We start from the raw sequence: 14666 nt of genomic DNA on the forward strand, positions 1-14666 counted from the left end.
ACTGAGGAGCGATGAACCTGTTTGGCAGCCACATTGTAACGTGTATTTAAAAGCATTAAAAATAGCTGCTGCTGTCACAGCTCCGCGCCCGGGGGATGGAGCTCATGGGAACCACGAGCGGGCGGCCGGGCCCCTTGGCAGCTGGGCCCGGGCCGGCCGGCTGCTTCCGGGTTCTGCTCAGGACGCCCCAACGGGGGGCCAGCCCTGGGCCTCTGGCCGCCCGGCTGAGTCTGTGGGGCCAGGAAGCAGAGTCCTGGGCGCAGGCCGAGCCGGCTCCACGGGGAAGCAGAGTCCTGGCCGCCAGGAAGGGCAGGTGGAGAAGGCGAGAACCCTTCTCGCCGGAGTGTTAGGGGTCCTGAGGCCGAAACACACCTTCCTGGAGTCCCCAGCTCCACAGCGCCCGCCCGCCCGCCCGCCGGGGCGGCTGGTTAGTAAGCAGAGCGCTGGGGCTCCCCGCGGGCCGCCCGTTAGTTTCCAGGTTGTAGCAGTCGCACTTAAGACGGTTTCTGTTGTGCCCCGGTCTGTCTGTCGTAAACGGAAACGTTAACAGAACAGCCGCGGCCGGGCGGGGCCGTGAGGGCGAGGCGGCTAGAAGGGGGACTTGGAGTGTCCGAAGATGCAGATGGGGAAGTGCTTGACGTGGGAGGACCACTGGGCCGCCAGCTGGAAGAACTTCACGTCGTTCCACTCCACGCCGTCGATGAGGACTGCGGGGACAAGACCGCCTGACCCGCCTGCCTTGGGCCCACGGCGCACCCACCCCTCCGGCCGGGCCCGGGACACGCTGTGGGGCCTGACTCCCCCAGCGACCCCCAGGCTCTGCCGCCTGCCCTCTGAGCCCCCGTGGCCACCTCTCCCTGGCGTGGGGGCCGCTGCCCTCTGAGCCCCCGTGGCCACCTCTCCCTGGCGTGGGGGCCGCTGCCCTCTGAGCCCCCGTGGCCACCTCTCCCTGGCGTGGGGGCCGCTGCCCTCTGAGCCCCCGTGGCCACCTCTCCCTGGTGTGGGGGCCGCTGCCCTCTGAGCCCCCGTGGCCACCTCTCCCTGGCGTGGGGGCCGCTGCCCTCTGAGCCCCCGTGGCCACCTCTCCCTGGCGTGGGGGCCGCTGGTCTCACACCTGCTGCCCCAGCAGGGTCTGCAGACGGGTGGGAACACCCTCTGATGGAACCAGTCAGGGCAGGAAGGCAGAGTTCTCAACCCCCAGGGTCGCCAGCATGAGCCGAGCCCGCGAACAGAGGACCCGCCTCCCCGCAGCCCCCCCGTCTCGGGCAGAGCCTCCAGAGGCTCAGACGCACGCCTCCTCCGGAGGAGCAGAGGGGTCGAGAACTCACTGCTCCGAGTGGGAAGGCGGTTACACACTCAGTGCCTCAGAGAAGCGTGACCGAAGCCCGGCTCGAGCAGCAGGCGCTTCACAGCAAAACGAAGGCACGCTGAGCTGGCTTAGAAAGCTGCCAGCGGCGTGCGGCTGCCTGCCTGCTCCAGACAGCACCGGGGCCTGGGGTCAGGGGTCAGGGGTCAGGGGCCAGGGGCCAGGCCCGGGAGGAGGAGGCCGCGCTCACCCCGCAGCATGTTCTGCTGGTGCTTGGCCGTGCAGATGAGCCGGCTGATGCCCTCGATGCACTGGCTTTTGGACTCCACGTCCTTGTCCTTGGTCTTCTTGGGCAGAAACATCACTAGGAGGAAAGGGGCCGTGCTGGCCGGCTGCCTCCTTGGGGCCTGGGACCCCTGCCCACGGGGACACCCCGCCCGGTGGCATGTGGAAGGGCCTACGGGTGCCCTGCTCCTGCGACAGCCCCCACTCACCCTTCTTGTTCTTCTCCTTGGTGACCACGGTCATGGACATGGTGGGCGTGGCTGCGGCCCCTCCACCGCTGGGCAGCCTGCTGACCTGGAGAGACCGGAAGGTGCACTTGAGCGTGCTTTTGGCCGAAGGCAGGTCCTTCTTCTCCGCGTCTCTCTTCCTGTCCGCGGGCGGGGCCGCCGTCCAGTAATCCACCTGCAGCCCCATCAGCTCGGCGCCGACGCCCTGGCTGGGGAAGCAGAGGGAGGCTCACCGTCGGCCGCGGCGGGCAGTGCGCCCGTGGCTGACGCAGGCCGTCAGAATGCTGGCCCACAGCCTCGTCACAGCTGTGGGCCGGGAAGCCGGGCAGCCGTGACCTCAGGGCCCGCACACGTTTTGTCAGCGTGAGTTCTGCTCACAAGAGACCCGAGAGGGGCTGCTAACCCCACCGAACCCGCTCCGTGTCGTGGTCCCCAGAACCCCGTCCGTGGACGGCATCCTGTCTTCTTACTCTGCGTGGTTCTGTCCCCGATGGAGCTGTCGTCTCCTGAGTGAGCCCGGGACCTGCGCCCACCCCCACGGCCAGGCATCCTTGTCCACGCCAGCCCACGCCCTCCCAGCAGACCCTCCGTTCCTGCACCGGGCAGCAGTGACCGCACGCTGCCAGCGCTCTCGGACCCGAGCCGCACGGTGTCGGGAGGGAGGGGAGTGGACGGGAGCCAGGGGACAGCAGGTCCAGGGACGGGGTGGGGTGGCCGCCTTTACCTGGGGGAGGACAGGCCCCCACTCACTGACGGGGAGGAGGGGGGGGTGGGCGAGGCCTCCTTGGCAGCGGGAGACGTGGACGGCGGGGTAGACGAAAGCACGCTGGAGCCCGTGGGGGCCGCGTCATCCGAGTCTCCTTTGGGGAGGAGTTAGGGGGACAGCGCTGAGCCCGGAGCAGCCTGGTGGGCGGTGCCAGGACGCGGCGGGGGGCTGGGCGCCCCGTGGGCTGGGGTGCATGGAGGCAGGGGACGGTGCCGGGAGCGGCCAGGCCTCCCCGGCATGTCGGGTGGAGGGGCCACCCAAGGTGCGCATCGGCAGTGCAGGGACCACGAGGGGCCTCCCCCCACCCCCCGACGTGGCTGTGCCCTCAGGCCTCGAGCTGGTGGGGGTACCTGACGTGGCCGAGGAGGGTTCCACGATTCCCACCTTCACCACCTGCAAAGCAACAGGCACACTGGCAGCGCGTGGGGTGTGGGGCCCGGCTCCCATGCCCCCGCGGGAGCCACGGCGGTAGAGCGGGGTCCCAGCTCCTCCTGTCCGTGGGCAGAGCCCCGCACAGGGCGGCACGGCACGGCGCGGCCCGGGGCCCTCCCGCACGGAGGCGCTGGGGAGGCCGTGGCGGCACGCAGCTGGCACCCTGCCCTCCCGGGGCCACGGCTGCAGCCTGAGCTCGGGACACAGGCCTCTGTGGGAGCCTCTGGGCCACCAGGAGCCCGTGAGCGGCCAGGCCACGCAGTGAGGTCAGGACGGTGCGAGGGAGCCCCACCCGCTCAGGCACAGAGCCCGGGGCTGCCCCGGGCACCGGCTCCGGAGGCGCTGCTTCAAAGCCCCGTGGGGCCAACGGGCGCCAACGCCGGAGCGGACCGTGCGCGGGCCGCTTACAGCGACCGCGGTGACAAGTGGTGCCCGGTCCCACGTGCCGTCGGGTCGAGGGGCTTGTGGCTGCGCTGACGGCGGGCTGGCCGTTCCCGCAGCAGGCCCCCGCACGTGCCCGGACTGATGCCCCGAGGGAGCCCGTCGGCCGGGCTGCCTCCGGCCCTGGGGGGGGGGGCGGGGGGGGCACGCAGTGGACGCCAGGCTGAGACCTCAGGGCAGCGGAGGGAGAGCAGCTGGCTGGCCTGGAGCCACCCTTCCTCCCAGCGCGGGGGGTGGGGTGGGGGGGGCACCTCCAGGCTCACAGGCCACAGGCCGAGCCCCACGCGCCTGCACCAGGACGGTGCGAGCCTGCCAGTCACCTCTCCGCCCACTAGACATAAGGTCGTGAGCTTTGAGACAGGAGTGATTTGAAGGCTCAGACTGGCGGAGATGGTTCTGGAAAAATCCACTTAATGCAAAACCAGACGATACAATCTGACCGCTGGCAGGTCAGTGCCCCAGCAACAGAGCCGGCAGAACGCAGGAACCCTTGGGCAAGGCCGCCACCCACAGCACTACTCACCCCCACGAAGGGAATGAACTTCTGCGAGGACTCCTCGTCGGGGCTGCCAGGAGGAAAAGCCACTGTTCAGGGGCCTGCCACGGAGGCACGTGCCCTTGACTGGCATCAACCCCGGGACCCTTCAGTCGGCAGACCGACGCTCTAGCCACTGAGCCACACCGCCAGGGCCAGCCGGGCCTCCGCGGCCGTGGGGCAGAGGCTTCCTCCCGGATGAGCGGGGAAAGGTGTGCCCAGGCCTGGCCTGGCGAGGGGGCCACACCACGTCCCAACACACGACGCCCAAGAGCAGCCACGGCCAGACCAAGCTCTCGGCCGAGCTGCAGTGTGAGCCGCGGGCACGTGGGCCGCGGTGGCTTCGTGTGGGCCGGGCTCTGCACAAGTTCCGGGCGCTGCGGTCCCCCCCCATCCCCCCCCCCCCCCCCAGGCCGGGGAGGCCGGCGGGGAGCCTCTGGCAGCGGCTGCCTGGTCCCCCGCCGGGGCTGGCCAAGGGCTCTCGGGCGCCAGGCGTGAGGCCCCGCAGTGGCTGGAGGAGGGTCTCCGCCCTGGCCTCTGGGAAGGTCACAGGCAAGGTCGGCCAGGCCTCCTGTCTCCCAGAGCCTCAGGGACGGCGGTGCCTCCTGCCTCCTCCTATGGGTGGCGTCCCTCTGGCTGAGGTCGAGCTCTGGCCACTGTCCCAGCTGATCCTCTGTCCCTTCCCCCAACCCGGGAGCCTGAGGGCAGGTACAGGGTTGGCCGTTGTGCCCACATGGCCTGGGGTGTCACCAGGTACAGGGCCTCCGCCCCAGGCACCAGGCCACCCCACACGACACCCAGCACACGCTGGGTTAAGGAGGCGACAGGCGGTCCGTCCCGTCGCTGCTCTGAAGGCCCACGGGTGAGGGAAGCGGCCCCACTGCGCCACGTTGGACAGCAAAGCCCCGCCGGGGCCCAGGCGGCTTCTGCACGGGGGGGGGGGGGGGGGGGGGGGGGGGGCGCGGCCTCAGGCTCCGGCCAGTCCCACCAAGCCGCTCCCCCAGCCCCGCCCCCGGAGCGGCACTCGGAGGCGAGGGCTGGGGACCCACAACACGGACGCTGCCGACCGACTCTCCAAGCCAAGCCACGCCCTGGCCATGCAGACATCAGCCCCGACACGGCGGCGGGACAGGGGTGACACGGGCTGCCGCAGAGACCCCTCAATCTGTCCCCGGGCGGCCACAGCTCTGGCTCAGCGATGGGCGCACACAGCACGCATCGCCTCGGCCTTCCCGGCAGGTGCTCTGGGGCTGGGCTGGGAGGGCCAGGCGGGCTGTGCCCACCGCCCACCGTCTCCTGGTGGACAGGAGGGTGTGCTCCGTCCCAGCAGAGGCTGACCTGCTGACCCCCAAGCCCTGTGCGCAGGCGGCCGGCAGGCGGGGCCCTCCTGGGCTCACCCAGGGCTGTCGGAGACCCCTCCCCGGGCACCAGTGTCACCCCTGTCACACAGAGGCAGGGTGCAGGCACGGGGGGAGGGCCAGGGTCCCCCAAAACCCTGGTTTGCTGCTCAGACCAGCCGACTTGGGGAGACGAGAAGCTGGGCCCAGGCTGCGGGCATGCTGCAGGGTCGTCGCGCCGCGGCGAGCAGGGAGCAGCGGCCACGGCCCTGCACGGGGCGGGAGGGGCGGGGGGGGGGGTCGGCGGGCACCACGCTGGTCTTTCTCGAGCCCCTAAGGCGTGTTTAGCAGGATGGTCCTGGGGCTGAGATCCTCCTCCTGGGGGCACCAGGACCCGATGACCCTGTGACCCTGCATGGGGCTCTCCCAGGAGGGCGCCTACCCGGCGGGGGAGGGCACCAAGGGGCGGCCGGAGGAGGAGGTGAGCCGGGACGCACCCCCTTGCTGACAGGCTCAGCACCCCTAAAGACCAGCCTGGGCAGAGCGGGCCAGACCCAGAGACGTGGTACCTGAGCGTAAAGTCAAAATGAAAGTTCTTTTTCCTTTTCAGAAAGCCGCCAGGAGAGAAGACACGGACACGTTATTACGCGCACGGAGCCCGGGCCCAGCCAGCAGGTTCCCGCAAAGGCACAGCATGCCGCCCGCCCGCCCGCCCTCCACCGCGCAGAGCGGCTTTACTGTGACGGGCTGACAGCTGGCAGCTAGCTCACCTCCCGATGAGCCCCGGACCCGGCTCCCCAGGACCCGTGCCCAGCAGGGGCCGCTCAGTCCCCGGGCCCCCAGGCTCTGGCCTGTGCACTCGGCTCCCCGCACCCAGGCCCGGCCCCCACTGCGGACCGCCTGCTCTGGGGGAGCACTGCCCCCGGCCGGGGCGCCGGCTGCTGGCGGGGCCGTGACGGCTGCTCTTCTAGCTCTTCCTGAGGAACTACGGCTCACGGCACAGACACTCGGCCAGCCTGCCTAGCTTTCCCGGGCCAGCGAGGGTCCTGCTGTGGAGGCCAGGACGGCCTCGCCCGGCCCAGCCCAGCCCAGTCCCCAGCCCAGCCGTGGATCCGCGGGTTTGTTCCCGAGGAGCCGGGATGCAGGGTCTGCAGTGTGTGTGTGGGGTGCCCTCGCGCCTGCCCTCACCCCCCGGGCGGGCCCTCCAGGCACCTCTTCTGCTTGTACGTGAGCATGGCCTCCGCGATGGGCAGCTGGTGGGCACAGTTGGCGCCCGCGATGTACTGCGTGATCCTCGACACGATGTCCAGCGTGTCCTGCACTGCACGAGGCCACGGGGGCGTGAGGGGCGGTGAGGCCTGTGCTGGCCCCCCTGAACGCCTGTTCCCCGAGGTCCCAGCACCCCGCACCCTGCACCCTCGCGGGTCCTCGCTGCCCTTGCCAGGCCCCCAGGGTCCCGGGCCTGCCTCTCCCAGCCCAGCGCCCCATCACCAAGCTCGGGGCTCGCAGGGGGCAGAGCAAGTGTGCTGGCTGGGCCCTGTCTGCTCACACCCTCCCGTCCCGGCACCCAGGAAGGTGGGTGCAGTGGGGTCTCGTCCCGGGAGACGCCAGCCCTGCTGGCGGGGGCGTGCACCCCGCTCACCGGCGCTCTGGGCCTCCAGCCTGTTGAACAGGCCGCGCCAGGCCAGGTCCTGGAAGAAGTTGCTGTAGCGCGAGTCCACGGAGCCCAGGTACCTGGCCACGGGGTGGGAGCCTGCGGGGAAGCATCGGCATCTGGCCCGGCCCACAGCGCCGCGCACCCCGAGGCAGGGCTGCTCCCGGGCGCCCGGAGGGTCTCCCCAGGACTCGTCACTTCGGTGACTGACAGGGCCAGGGGGTTCACAAGTGGGCGGGGCTCGGCGCCGGGCGGGCCGCTTTAAGGGATTGACGCCGAGCCCCGCGCTGCGTTCTGACGAGAGCCCAAGCCCAGCGCCCAGCTTCCCGGGAGGGCGCCGCTCACCCAGCGGGATGACCAGGAAGCGCATGTAGCCCAGCCAGTCGGGCGTCTTGTGGGACAGCTGCTCCACGAAGAGCCGCAGCACGGCGCTGAGGTAGTGCTGCGCCCCCGCCACCGCGATCTTCACGGGCGTCGGGGGCTGGGAGTTGCAGTTGCAGCTGGCGGCCGGCAGGACAGAGGGACAGACGCTCAGGGCCCGAGCCCCAGGCCCCCCGAGGCCACTTCTCGGCCCGGCACCCCACCCAGAGCCGCCCGCAGCCCCCGGGACCCCAGGCCAGGCCGGTGAAGGGACCCCAAGGCGGCGAAGGGGGGACTCACTATCTCTGTATCCGCGAGACGATGGTGCTGAAGGCGGCCTGCACGTCGGCCGCGGAGCAGGTGCACACCACGGGCAGCGTGTGCTGCTGCAGGACGTCCGACAGGAACTGGGGACAAGGGTGACGGTGGGCCTCGGGCCGCCCCCACCCCCACCCCCACCCCCAGGGCGGCCGCGGCCCACCTGCCCCTGCCAGTCGGAGGTGTTGATGAGGATGATGTTCTCGGGCAGCTGGTCGTCCGAGACGAGGATGTGGTTGAGCTGGTCGTACACGGTCTTCCTGGGGATCTGGAGACACAGCCGTCCACACCGGGCGGGAGCGGCGGCCCCCACAGCAACCCCCTCCCCCCACAGCGACACCCCCTCCCTCCCACACAGTGGGCTCCCCCCCTCCTCCCCCTGCCAGCAGCACCCAGAAGTGGGCAGCACTCAACTCTGGGCAGAGGCCGCCGGGCACAGGGGCGGGCATAGGAGTGGGTGGGCACAGGGGCGGGGGGCACAGGGGCGGGGGGCACAGGGGCGGGCAGGAGGGCACAGGGGCGGGCACAGGGGCGGGGGCACAGGGGCGGGCACAGGGGCGGGCACAGGGGTGGGGGGCACAGGGGCGGGCACAGGGGCAGGTGGGCACAGGGGCGGGCAGGCGGGCACAGGGGCGGGCAGGCGGGCACAGGGGCGGGGGGCACAGGGGCGGGCACAGGGGCAGGTGGGCACTGGGGCGGGCAGGCGGGCACAGGGGCAGGCAGGCGGGCACAGGGGCGGGCACAGGGGCGGGGGGCACAGGGGCGGGCAGGAGGGCACAGGGGCGGGCACAGGGGTGGGGGGGGCACAGGGGCGGGGCCGGGGGCAGGGGGCGGGGGGCGGGCACAGGGGCGGGCGGGCACAGGGGCGGGCACAGGGGCGGGGGGCACAGGGGCGGGCACAGGGGCAGGCAGGCGGGCACAGGGGCGGGCACAGGGGCGGGCGGGCGGGCACAGGGGCGGGGGGCACAGGGCCAGGCACAGGGGCAGGCAGGCGGGCACAGGGGCGGGCACAGGGGCGGGCAGGCGGGCACAGGGGCAGCAGAGGGGACAATGGGGCCGCTGAGCCCAGGCTGAGGCTGCCCTGAGGCTGCGGGCGCCACCCACCTGCAGGTGGCTCCGCGTGTCCGGGCAGCGCTCGCTGTCCAGGCTGTTGGCCCGCTCGCTCTGCGGCCGCGCCGGCTGCCGCTCCTTCAGGGACGTGCTCCGGCCCCGGCGGCCGGCCTGCTTGGCCTCAGACCTGGGAAGGCGGGCCAGGTTGGCGTTCCTAGAGCCTCGCGTGGGCTCAGAGGTGCGCTCCTCCCACGCGCGCCCAGCGGAGCCGACAGCGCCTCGCACGGGGCTGGCCGGCGGGCGATGGGCCACCAAGACCTCCCGCCTGGAGCAGCAGCCGCACTGCGACCCGCGGGCCTGGCGCGGCTGGAGCGGGGGTGTCGGCGCCGGTGTGCGCCTCCCGAGCGTCTCATCGCAGCTGGTGGCTGCGGGTGTCCGCCCCCCGCCCCCCTCCCCCCGCAGGGCCCCTCCCACCGGCCCCCCAGCCACGGCCTCCCGCGGTCCGTCACCTGGTGGAGGGGATGACGAGGGACTCGGTCTTGGTGATGCGCCCGCTGGGCGGCAGCCTCTCGGTGAACACGTCCAGGGCGGAGGTCTCAGGCTCCGGGCTGTCCGGGGGCGGTGCCGGCGGCTCCCCGGGGGTGGGCGTGCTCTGCCGGGAGGAAGGACGCTGCTGGGAGGCGCGCACAGGGGTCCCTGGCGTGGGGGGCGTGTTCAGGCCTCCTGCAGGCTGGAGGCTCCTGCCTGGGGCACGGCCACACGCACTCCTGGGCGCTGAGCCGAGCCGACCGACCTCCCACCATGGATGGGCTCCTGGTCCTGGCACCACAGGGAGGCCAGCACCACAGCTGCCCACCTGCCCCGGGCCGGGCCCCCTGAGAGCCGAGGGCAGCAGGAGCCTCACAGGGCACACCCTGTCCCCAGAGACGCCCGCACAGCGGCCCTGGCGGCCTGCGCGGAGGGCTGTGGTCTGAACTCCAGCAACGGGCGACCTGCGTCTGCTTACGTGGGCCACTGGCTCCGAGACGCTGTCGCTGAGCGGCTTGCTACCCGGGGCCCACGTCTTCTCGGGCGCGTCGGCCTGTGAGCGAGACGGGAGTCGGGTGGTGCCGGGCTCCGAGGTGCCCGGAGACGGGCTGGGATTTCGTGGGCGTGGGCTCAGGGCAGTCACCGGCCCGGCGGGGAGTCGGCCACACGAGCCAGCACATAAGCGCTGGGTTCCGGCTTCGGTGTGTACGTGACCCAGTGGTGACAACGGGGTCGGAGCGGCCCCTGCCGCCGGCCCGGCCCGTGGGGAGCGCGGCCGCCGCCCAGCACTCACCGGACTGGGAGGCTCCTTCTGGCTGCGGGCGCTGTGGACGCTACCGACCTCCGTCTGCGAGCTGGAGTGCGACAGGCCTTCGAAGTAGGGCCTGGGGAGGGGAGGGGGTTACTGTCCAGGACCCTCCGCACCTGAGGGCACAGCCACCGCCCCTGCAGGGACCCCCCGGCAGAGCCGCTCCCCAGAAGGCCCCGTCCTGAACCACCGCACGAGGGAGGACACAGGCGGCCGGCGGCCCGAGCCCCTCTCCGCTGAGACGGCCCGTGTCCCTGAAAGCCCGCGCACAGGCCGACGCGGCACCCACCACCCGCCGGCTCGCAGGGACAGGACGGCACAGGGGCCATCAGGAGGCCCGGCAGACACGGCCGTGCAGGCCACAGGCCGGTCCGGCAGGCAGAGGCGTGCGGAGGGGGAGGGCCTTACAGACTCTCGGGCTCAGGGGGCAGCTCAAACTTGAATGATGGGCGGGACTTCTAGGTCTGGTGACAGCCACGTGGGGACGTGGACAAGCGAGGGCGGGACCGCTCGCTGCGTGGCAGGCAGGGAGGGGCCTGGGACGGCCACACCTCACCCAGGAGTGTGCCCTCTCCTCCCGGCTCCCCGTGATGGGGCCTTGCCCGGCCGCTATCACCCTGCGGGCACCCACAGCCAGCCTCTGCCCCCACCGCCTCCTGCAGGCAACACCCCGGGACCCAGCTTTCCGAGTGTGACCCAACCGGCTGTTCCCCGGGAACCTGTGGGCTCTAGGCGCCCTGTCCCCCCACGCTGGCCCGCGCCCGAGCGCCCACCCCCACCCCCACGCCCTCGCGCACCGGAGCTTGGGCTTAGGGGTGCTCAGGACGCTGTCGTCGTCCTCCAAGTCGGGGCCGCTGTCGCTGGGGTTCTCCATGTCCAAGGTGTCGTACAGCAGGTCCAGGTCCTCCTCCGCCTCGGGGACGCGCTCCGCGGGGTCCTGCTCCGAGTCCAGGACCTGCAGCGGGGACGGGGCGTGGGGTGGCACAGGCTTGGGAGGGAGGTCGCAGGGCCAAAGGGCAGAGGGCACAGAGCCACAGGCGCCCCTCCCTCCAGCCGCTCCACCGCCCAGTCACCCAGGCACCGGGCGATCCGGGAGCCGGGCGGAGGGGGAGGGAGGGGCGCGCTCACCTCCTCGGACACCTTGAACCTGCGCAGCAGAGCCACCACCTTCTGCTTGAAGTTCTGTTGCTGTGAGGGGACAGCAGAGACTCAGACCGGGGCCGGGACAGGGCGCCCGAGGGTGGCCTCCCACGTGCCCCCCAAGCTCAACAACAGGGGCTTCCACAAGCACTTGAACTGCGGCTGCGGGCAGACTCAGCACCCCCCCCCCCGGCACCTCCATGGCTCTCCCGGCAGGTGAGGCTGCGGCCACTGCCCGCCCCGAGGCCCCCGCTGGGCTGGCGGTGCGTGCGCAGCTCCGGCTGCTCTCAGCCCCCCGGTGGGGGGCAGCCCTACACCAGGAGGCCCACCCCGCTGCTCCCCATGCACAGCTGTGGGGCGCACTGGGACCAGTGGGACCTTCTGTGACACGCGGGGCCAGGAGGCTGACAGCCCTGCCAGGCCCCTCTGGGCAGCGGGGGGCCGCCTGGGGCCCCACGTGACGCGCCTGCCGGGGGAGCTGGCTAACCGAGCACCACGCAGACCCCCCAGGCCACGGCCACGGCCACGGCCACGCGTGGCGACGCCCACCTCCACACCGTCGCTAGGAGACGTGCCCTGAGGCCCGGCACGGCCGCCTCGCTGCCTGACCCTGAGGCGCCCCCCGCCGCCCCCCTTCCCCAACGTCAGTAAAGCGGATCCACCGACCCTGGTCATGGACGCCGCTCTTACTATCGAGCGCCGCTGCTGCTTGGGCTTCCCCACGTCGAAGTCGTCCTCGTCCAGGTCCTGCAGGGACAGGGCTGAGGCCAGGCGGCCGCGGGGCGGGGCCCCCCTCCCGGCAAACGGGAGCCGCCTCTCGGGTGCCCCAGCGCCTGGCCCCCCCCCCCCGTGCCGCCGCCCGTGTGGCCGCCTACCTGCCCGTGCGCCGCGTCGTCGCTGGCCTCCTGCTCGGAGGAGAAGCTCTCGTACTCCTCCTCGGAGTAATTGTCTGCGGAACGGGCGCACGGAAGGTCAGCGCCGCGGGATTCCGCCGTGTGCTGGCCCGGGGGGGGGGGGGGCGCTTCTCCACCACCACGAGCCCCGCCGCCCCTGGGAACCCCCGCGGCCCTTCCTGCCCCCTCACCCCACGGGGGACCATGACCCCAACAGGGCGGCGTGACAGGCCCAGACCCCGCAGGCACCGCGATCCACCCGTGACTTCGCTGACAGACGACGCCACGGCCTCCGAGGGCAGGGCTGGGACCCGCAGCCAGACGGGGGCAACCACAAGCCCCAGGAGGACGGCCGGGGGCGGGGAGGGGCCACGGGCCGCACTCACCCGTGGACTTGGCCTTGGGGCCGGCCTGCATGGCGCTGTCCTCGTGGTCGATGGGCTGGCTGGACAGGGAGAAGATCCAGATCTCGGCCACCTTGGCCGAGGTCTCCTTGACGCTGCTGCACAGGCTCAGCACCTGGCCGCCCTCCGGCGGGCGCTGCATCACCTGCGCGGCACCGTTCCCGCGGGAGGAGACGAGCCGTGGGCAAGAGGAGGAGAGAGGACAGGACGCTGGGGGAGGGGCCCGGAGGGAGGACAGGGAGCCGGGGAGGGGCCCGGAGGGAGGACAGGGAGCCGGGAGGGGCCCGGAGGGAGGACAGGGAGCCGGGGAGGGGCCCGGAGGGAGGACAGGGAGCCGGGGAGGGGCCCGGAGGGAGGACAGGGCGCCGGGGGGGGGCCCGGAGGGAGGACAGGGAGCCGGGAGGGGCCTGGAGGGAGGACAGGGAGCCGGGGAGGGGCCTGGAGGGAGGACAGGGAGCCGGGGAGGGGCCCGGAGGGGGGACAGGCAGCCGGGAGGGCCGGGCGTGGACGCCTCACCTCGGCCATGTGGATGGCGCCGGCGGCCAGCGTCTTGTAGCCCAGGATGGTCCGGTTCTTGTAGCGCTTCCTCCGCTGCAGCATCACCTGCAGCCTGTTGCCGTCCCGCTTCAGGAAGTGGGGGTACTGTGGGGAGGGGCCACGCTGCGGTCCAGATCCCCCCAGGTCAGGGGTCACCGGAGGTCCCTCCGGCCCACCGCGACGCTAGAAACAACTACCAGCGGGCGGGTGTGCGTCTGCTGAGGGCGTGGGGGCCACACCCCAGCACGTGCTCCCCATGCAGGCAGCCGGCCGCCCGCCCCGCCGTGGCTGCAGCGGGGGGCTCAGGACCCCAGGGCGCGTGAAGAGGAAATGCTCACAGGGCTCCTTCAAGCTCACAAAGAAAACCGACCTCCCAAGTTGGGGATGGGCCTGGGGGGGGCGCGGGGGGCGCGGGGGGGGGGGCTCAGGTGGTAGGAGTGTCTCATTGCAAAGAAGGGTCTCGGGTTCGATTCTGGTCAGGACACATCCCAGGTTCAGGCTCCGTCCCAGGTCAGGGCACGTGCGGGAGGCAACTCATCGATGATTCCCCCTCACATCAACGTTTCTCGGGTTCTCTCTCCCTCTCCCTTCCTCTCTCTAAAAATCAATTCAAAAAAGCACGTCCTCAGTAACGATTAAAGAACAACAGTGGGTGGCTGGGTGGATAGAGCGCGTCCCAGATTCAATCCCGGCACATGCCCAGGGGGTGGGCTCGATCCCCAGTGGGGGGCGTGCAGGAGGCAGCCGATCCATGATTCTCATCACTGATATTTCTCTCTCTCCCTCTTCCTTCCTCTCTCAGATCAATAAAAACATATTTAATAAAAAACAAAAGCACATTGCCCTAACCAGTGTTGCTCAGTGGACGGAGCATCGGCCTGCGGACTGAAGGGTCCCGGGTTCGATTCCGGTCAAGGGCATGTGCCTGGGTTGCGGGCACATCCCCGGTGGGGAGTGTGCAGGAGGCAGCTGATCCATGTTTCTCTCTCATTGATGTTTCTCACTCTCTGTCCCTCTCCCTTCCTCTCTGTAAAAATCAATGAAATATATTTTTTAAAAACCCCAAAAGGACAAAAGCACAGGGGCAGGGACTCACACTGCGCACCTGTAATTCGTTGTTGTTAGTCCTCACCCAACGGGTTTCCCGCTGCTTTTTACTTTTATTTCTGTAAATACGTTTTATTGATTTCAGAGAGGAAGGAAGAGGGGGAGAGAGAGAGAAACATCCATGATGAGAAAGAATCATGGATCGGCTGCCTCCTGGAAGTCCCCCACTGGGGATCGAGCCCACAACCCGGGCATGTGCCCCCGACCGGAAATCGAACCCTGGACCCTTCGGTCCCCAGGCTGATGCTCTACCCACTGAGCCAAACCGGCTAGGGCTCCACTGCTTTTTAGAGCGAGTGGAAAGGAGGGAGGGCGAGGGAGAGACATGGATGTAAGAGACACAGTGATTGGTTGCCTCCGGCAGGAGCCCCGTCCGGGGCGGGGAGAGACCCACGACACAGGCACAAGCCCCTGACCAGGAACCGAACCTGCGACCCTTGGCGTGTGGGCTGGCGCTTTAACCACTGGGCAACACCGGCGAGGGCTGTGCGTGTTTTAAAAGAGGATGAACTGCTCTTCCAGGAAACAGACTGGGACT

The 14666-nt window shown here is 70.9% G+C and overlaps 1 protein-coding gene across 7 annotated transcripts in view; it reads right to left on the minus strand.

Annotated features, from left to right (window-relative positions):
• Positions 1-27: 27 nt before the first annotated feature.
• Positions 28-14666, minus strand: part of PACS2 (phosphofurin acidic cluster sorting protein 2) — a 29938-nt gene continuing 15299 nt past the window's right edge. The window contains exons 4-25 of one of the 7 annotated variants that reach the window (XM_054715673.1): positions 13001-13126; positions 12467-12629; positions 12063-12136; positions 11854-11934; positions 11176-11235; positions 10845-11002; positions 10033-10123; positions 9718-9792; positions 9221-9363; positions 8766-8898; positions 7825-7929; positions 7644-7750; positions 7329-7483; positions 6972-7082; positions 6542-6650; positions 5899-5931; positions 3981-4023; positions 2935-2977; positions 2543-2678; positions 1801-2027; positions 1557-1670; positions 28-707 (exon numbers count right to left, since the gene is read on the minus strand). In XM_054715673.1, coding sequence (XP_054571648.1) covers positions 589-707; positions 1557-1670; positions 1801-2027; positions 2543-2678; positions 2935-2977; positions 3981-4023; positions 5899-5931; positions 6542-6650; positions 6972-7082; positions 7329-7483; positions 7644-7750; positions 7825-7929; positions 8766-8898; positions 9221-9363; positions 9718-9792; positions 10033-10123; positions 10845-11002; positions 11176-11235; positions 11854-11934; positions 12063-12136; positions 12467-12629; positions 13001-13126 — 2406 coding nt within the window. In that variant the 3' untranslated portion in view covers positions 28-588. Of the gene's footprint in view, positions 708-1556; positions 1671-1800; positions 2028-2542; positions 2679-2934; positions 2978-3980; positions 4024-5898; positions 5932-6541; positions 6651-6971; positions 7083-7328; positions 7484-7643; positions 7751-7824; positions 7930-8765; positions 8899-9220; positions 9364-9717; positions 9793-10032; positions 10124-10844; positions 11003-11175; positions 11236-11853; positions 11935-12062; positions 12137-12466; positions 12630-13000; positions 13145-14666 lie in introns of those variants that run through there. The other 6 variants (XM_054715674.1, XM_054715672.1, XM_054715677.1 and 3 more) reach the window with 6 other exon arrangements.

Source organism: Eptesicus fuscus, chromosome 5, assembly GCF_027574615.1.
Source record: "Eptesicus fuscus isolate TK198812 chromosome 5, DD_ASM_mEF_20220401, whole genome shotgun sequence".
NCBI classification, from domain to species: Eukaryota; Metazoa; Chordata; class Mammalia; order Chiroptera; family Vespertilionidae; genus Eptesicus; species Eptesicus fuscus.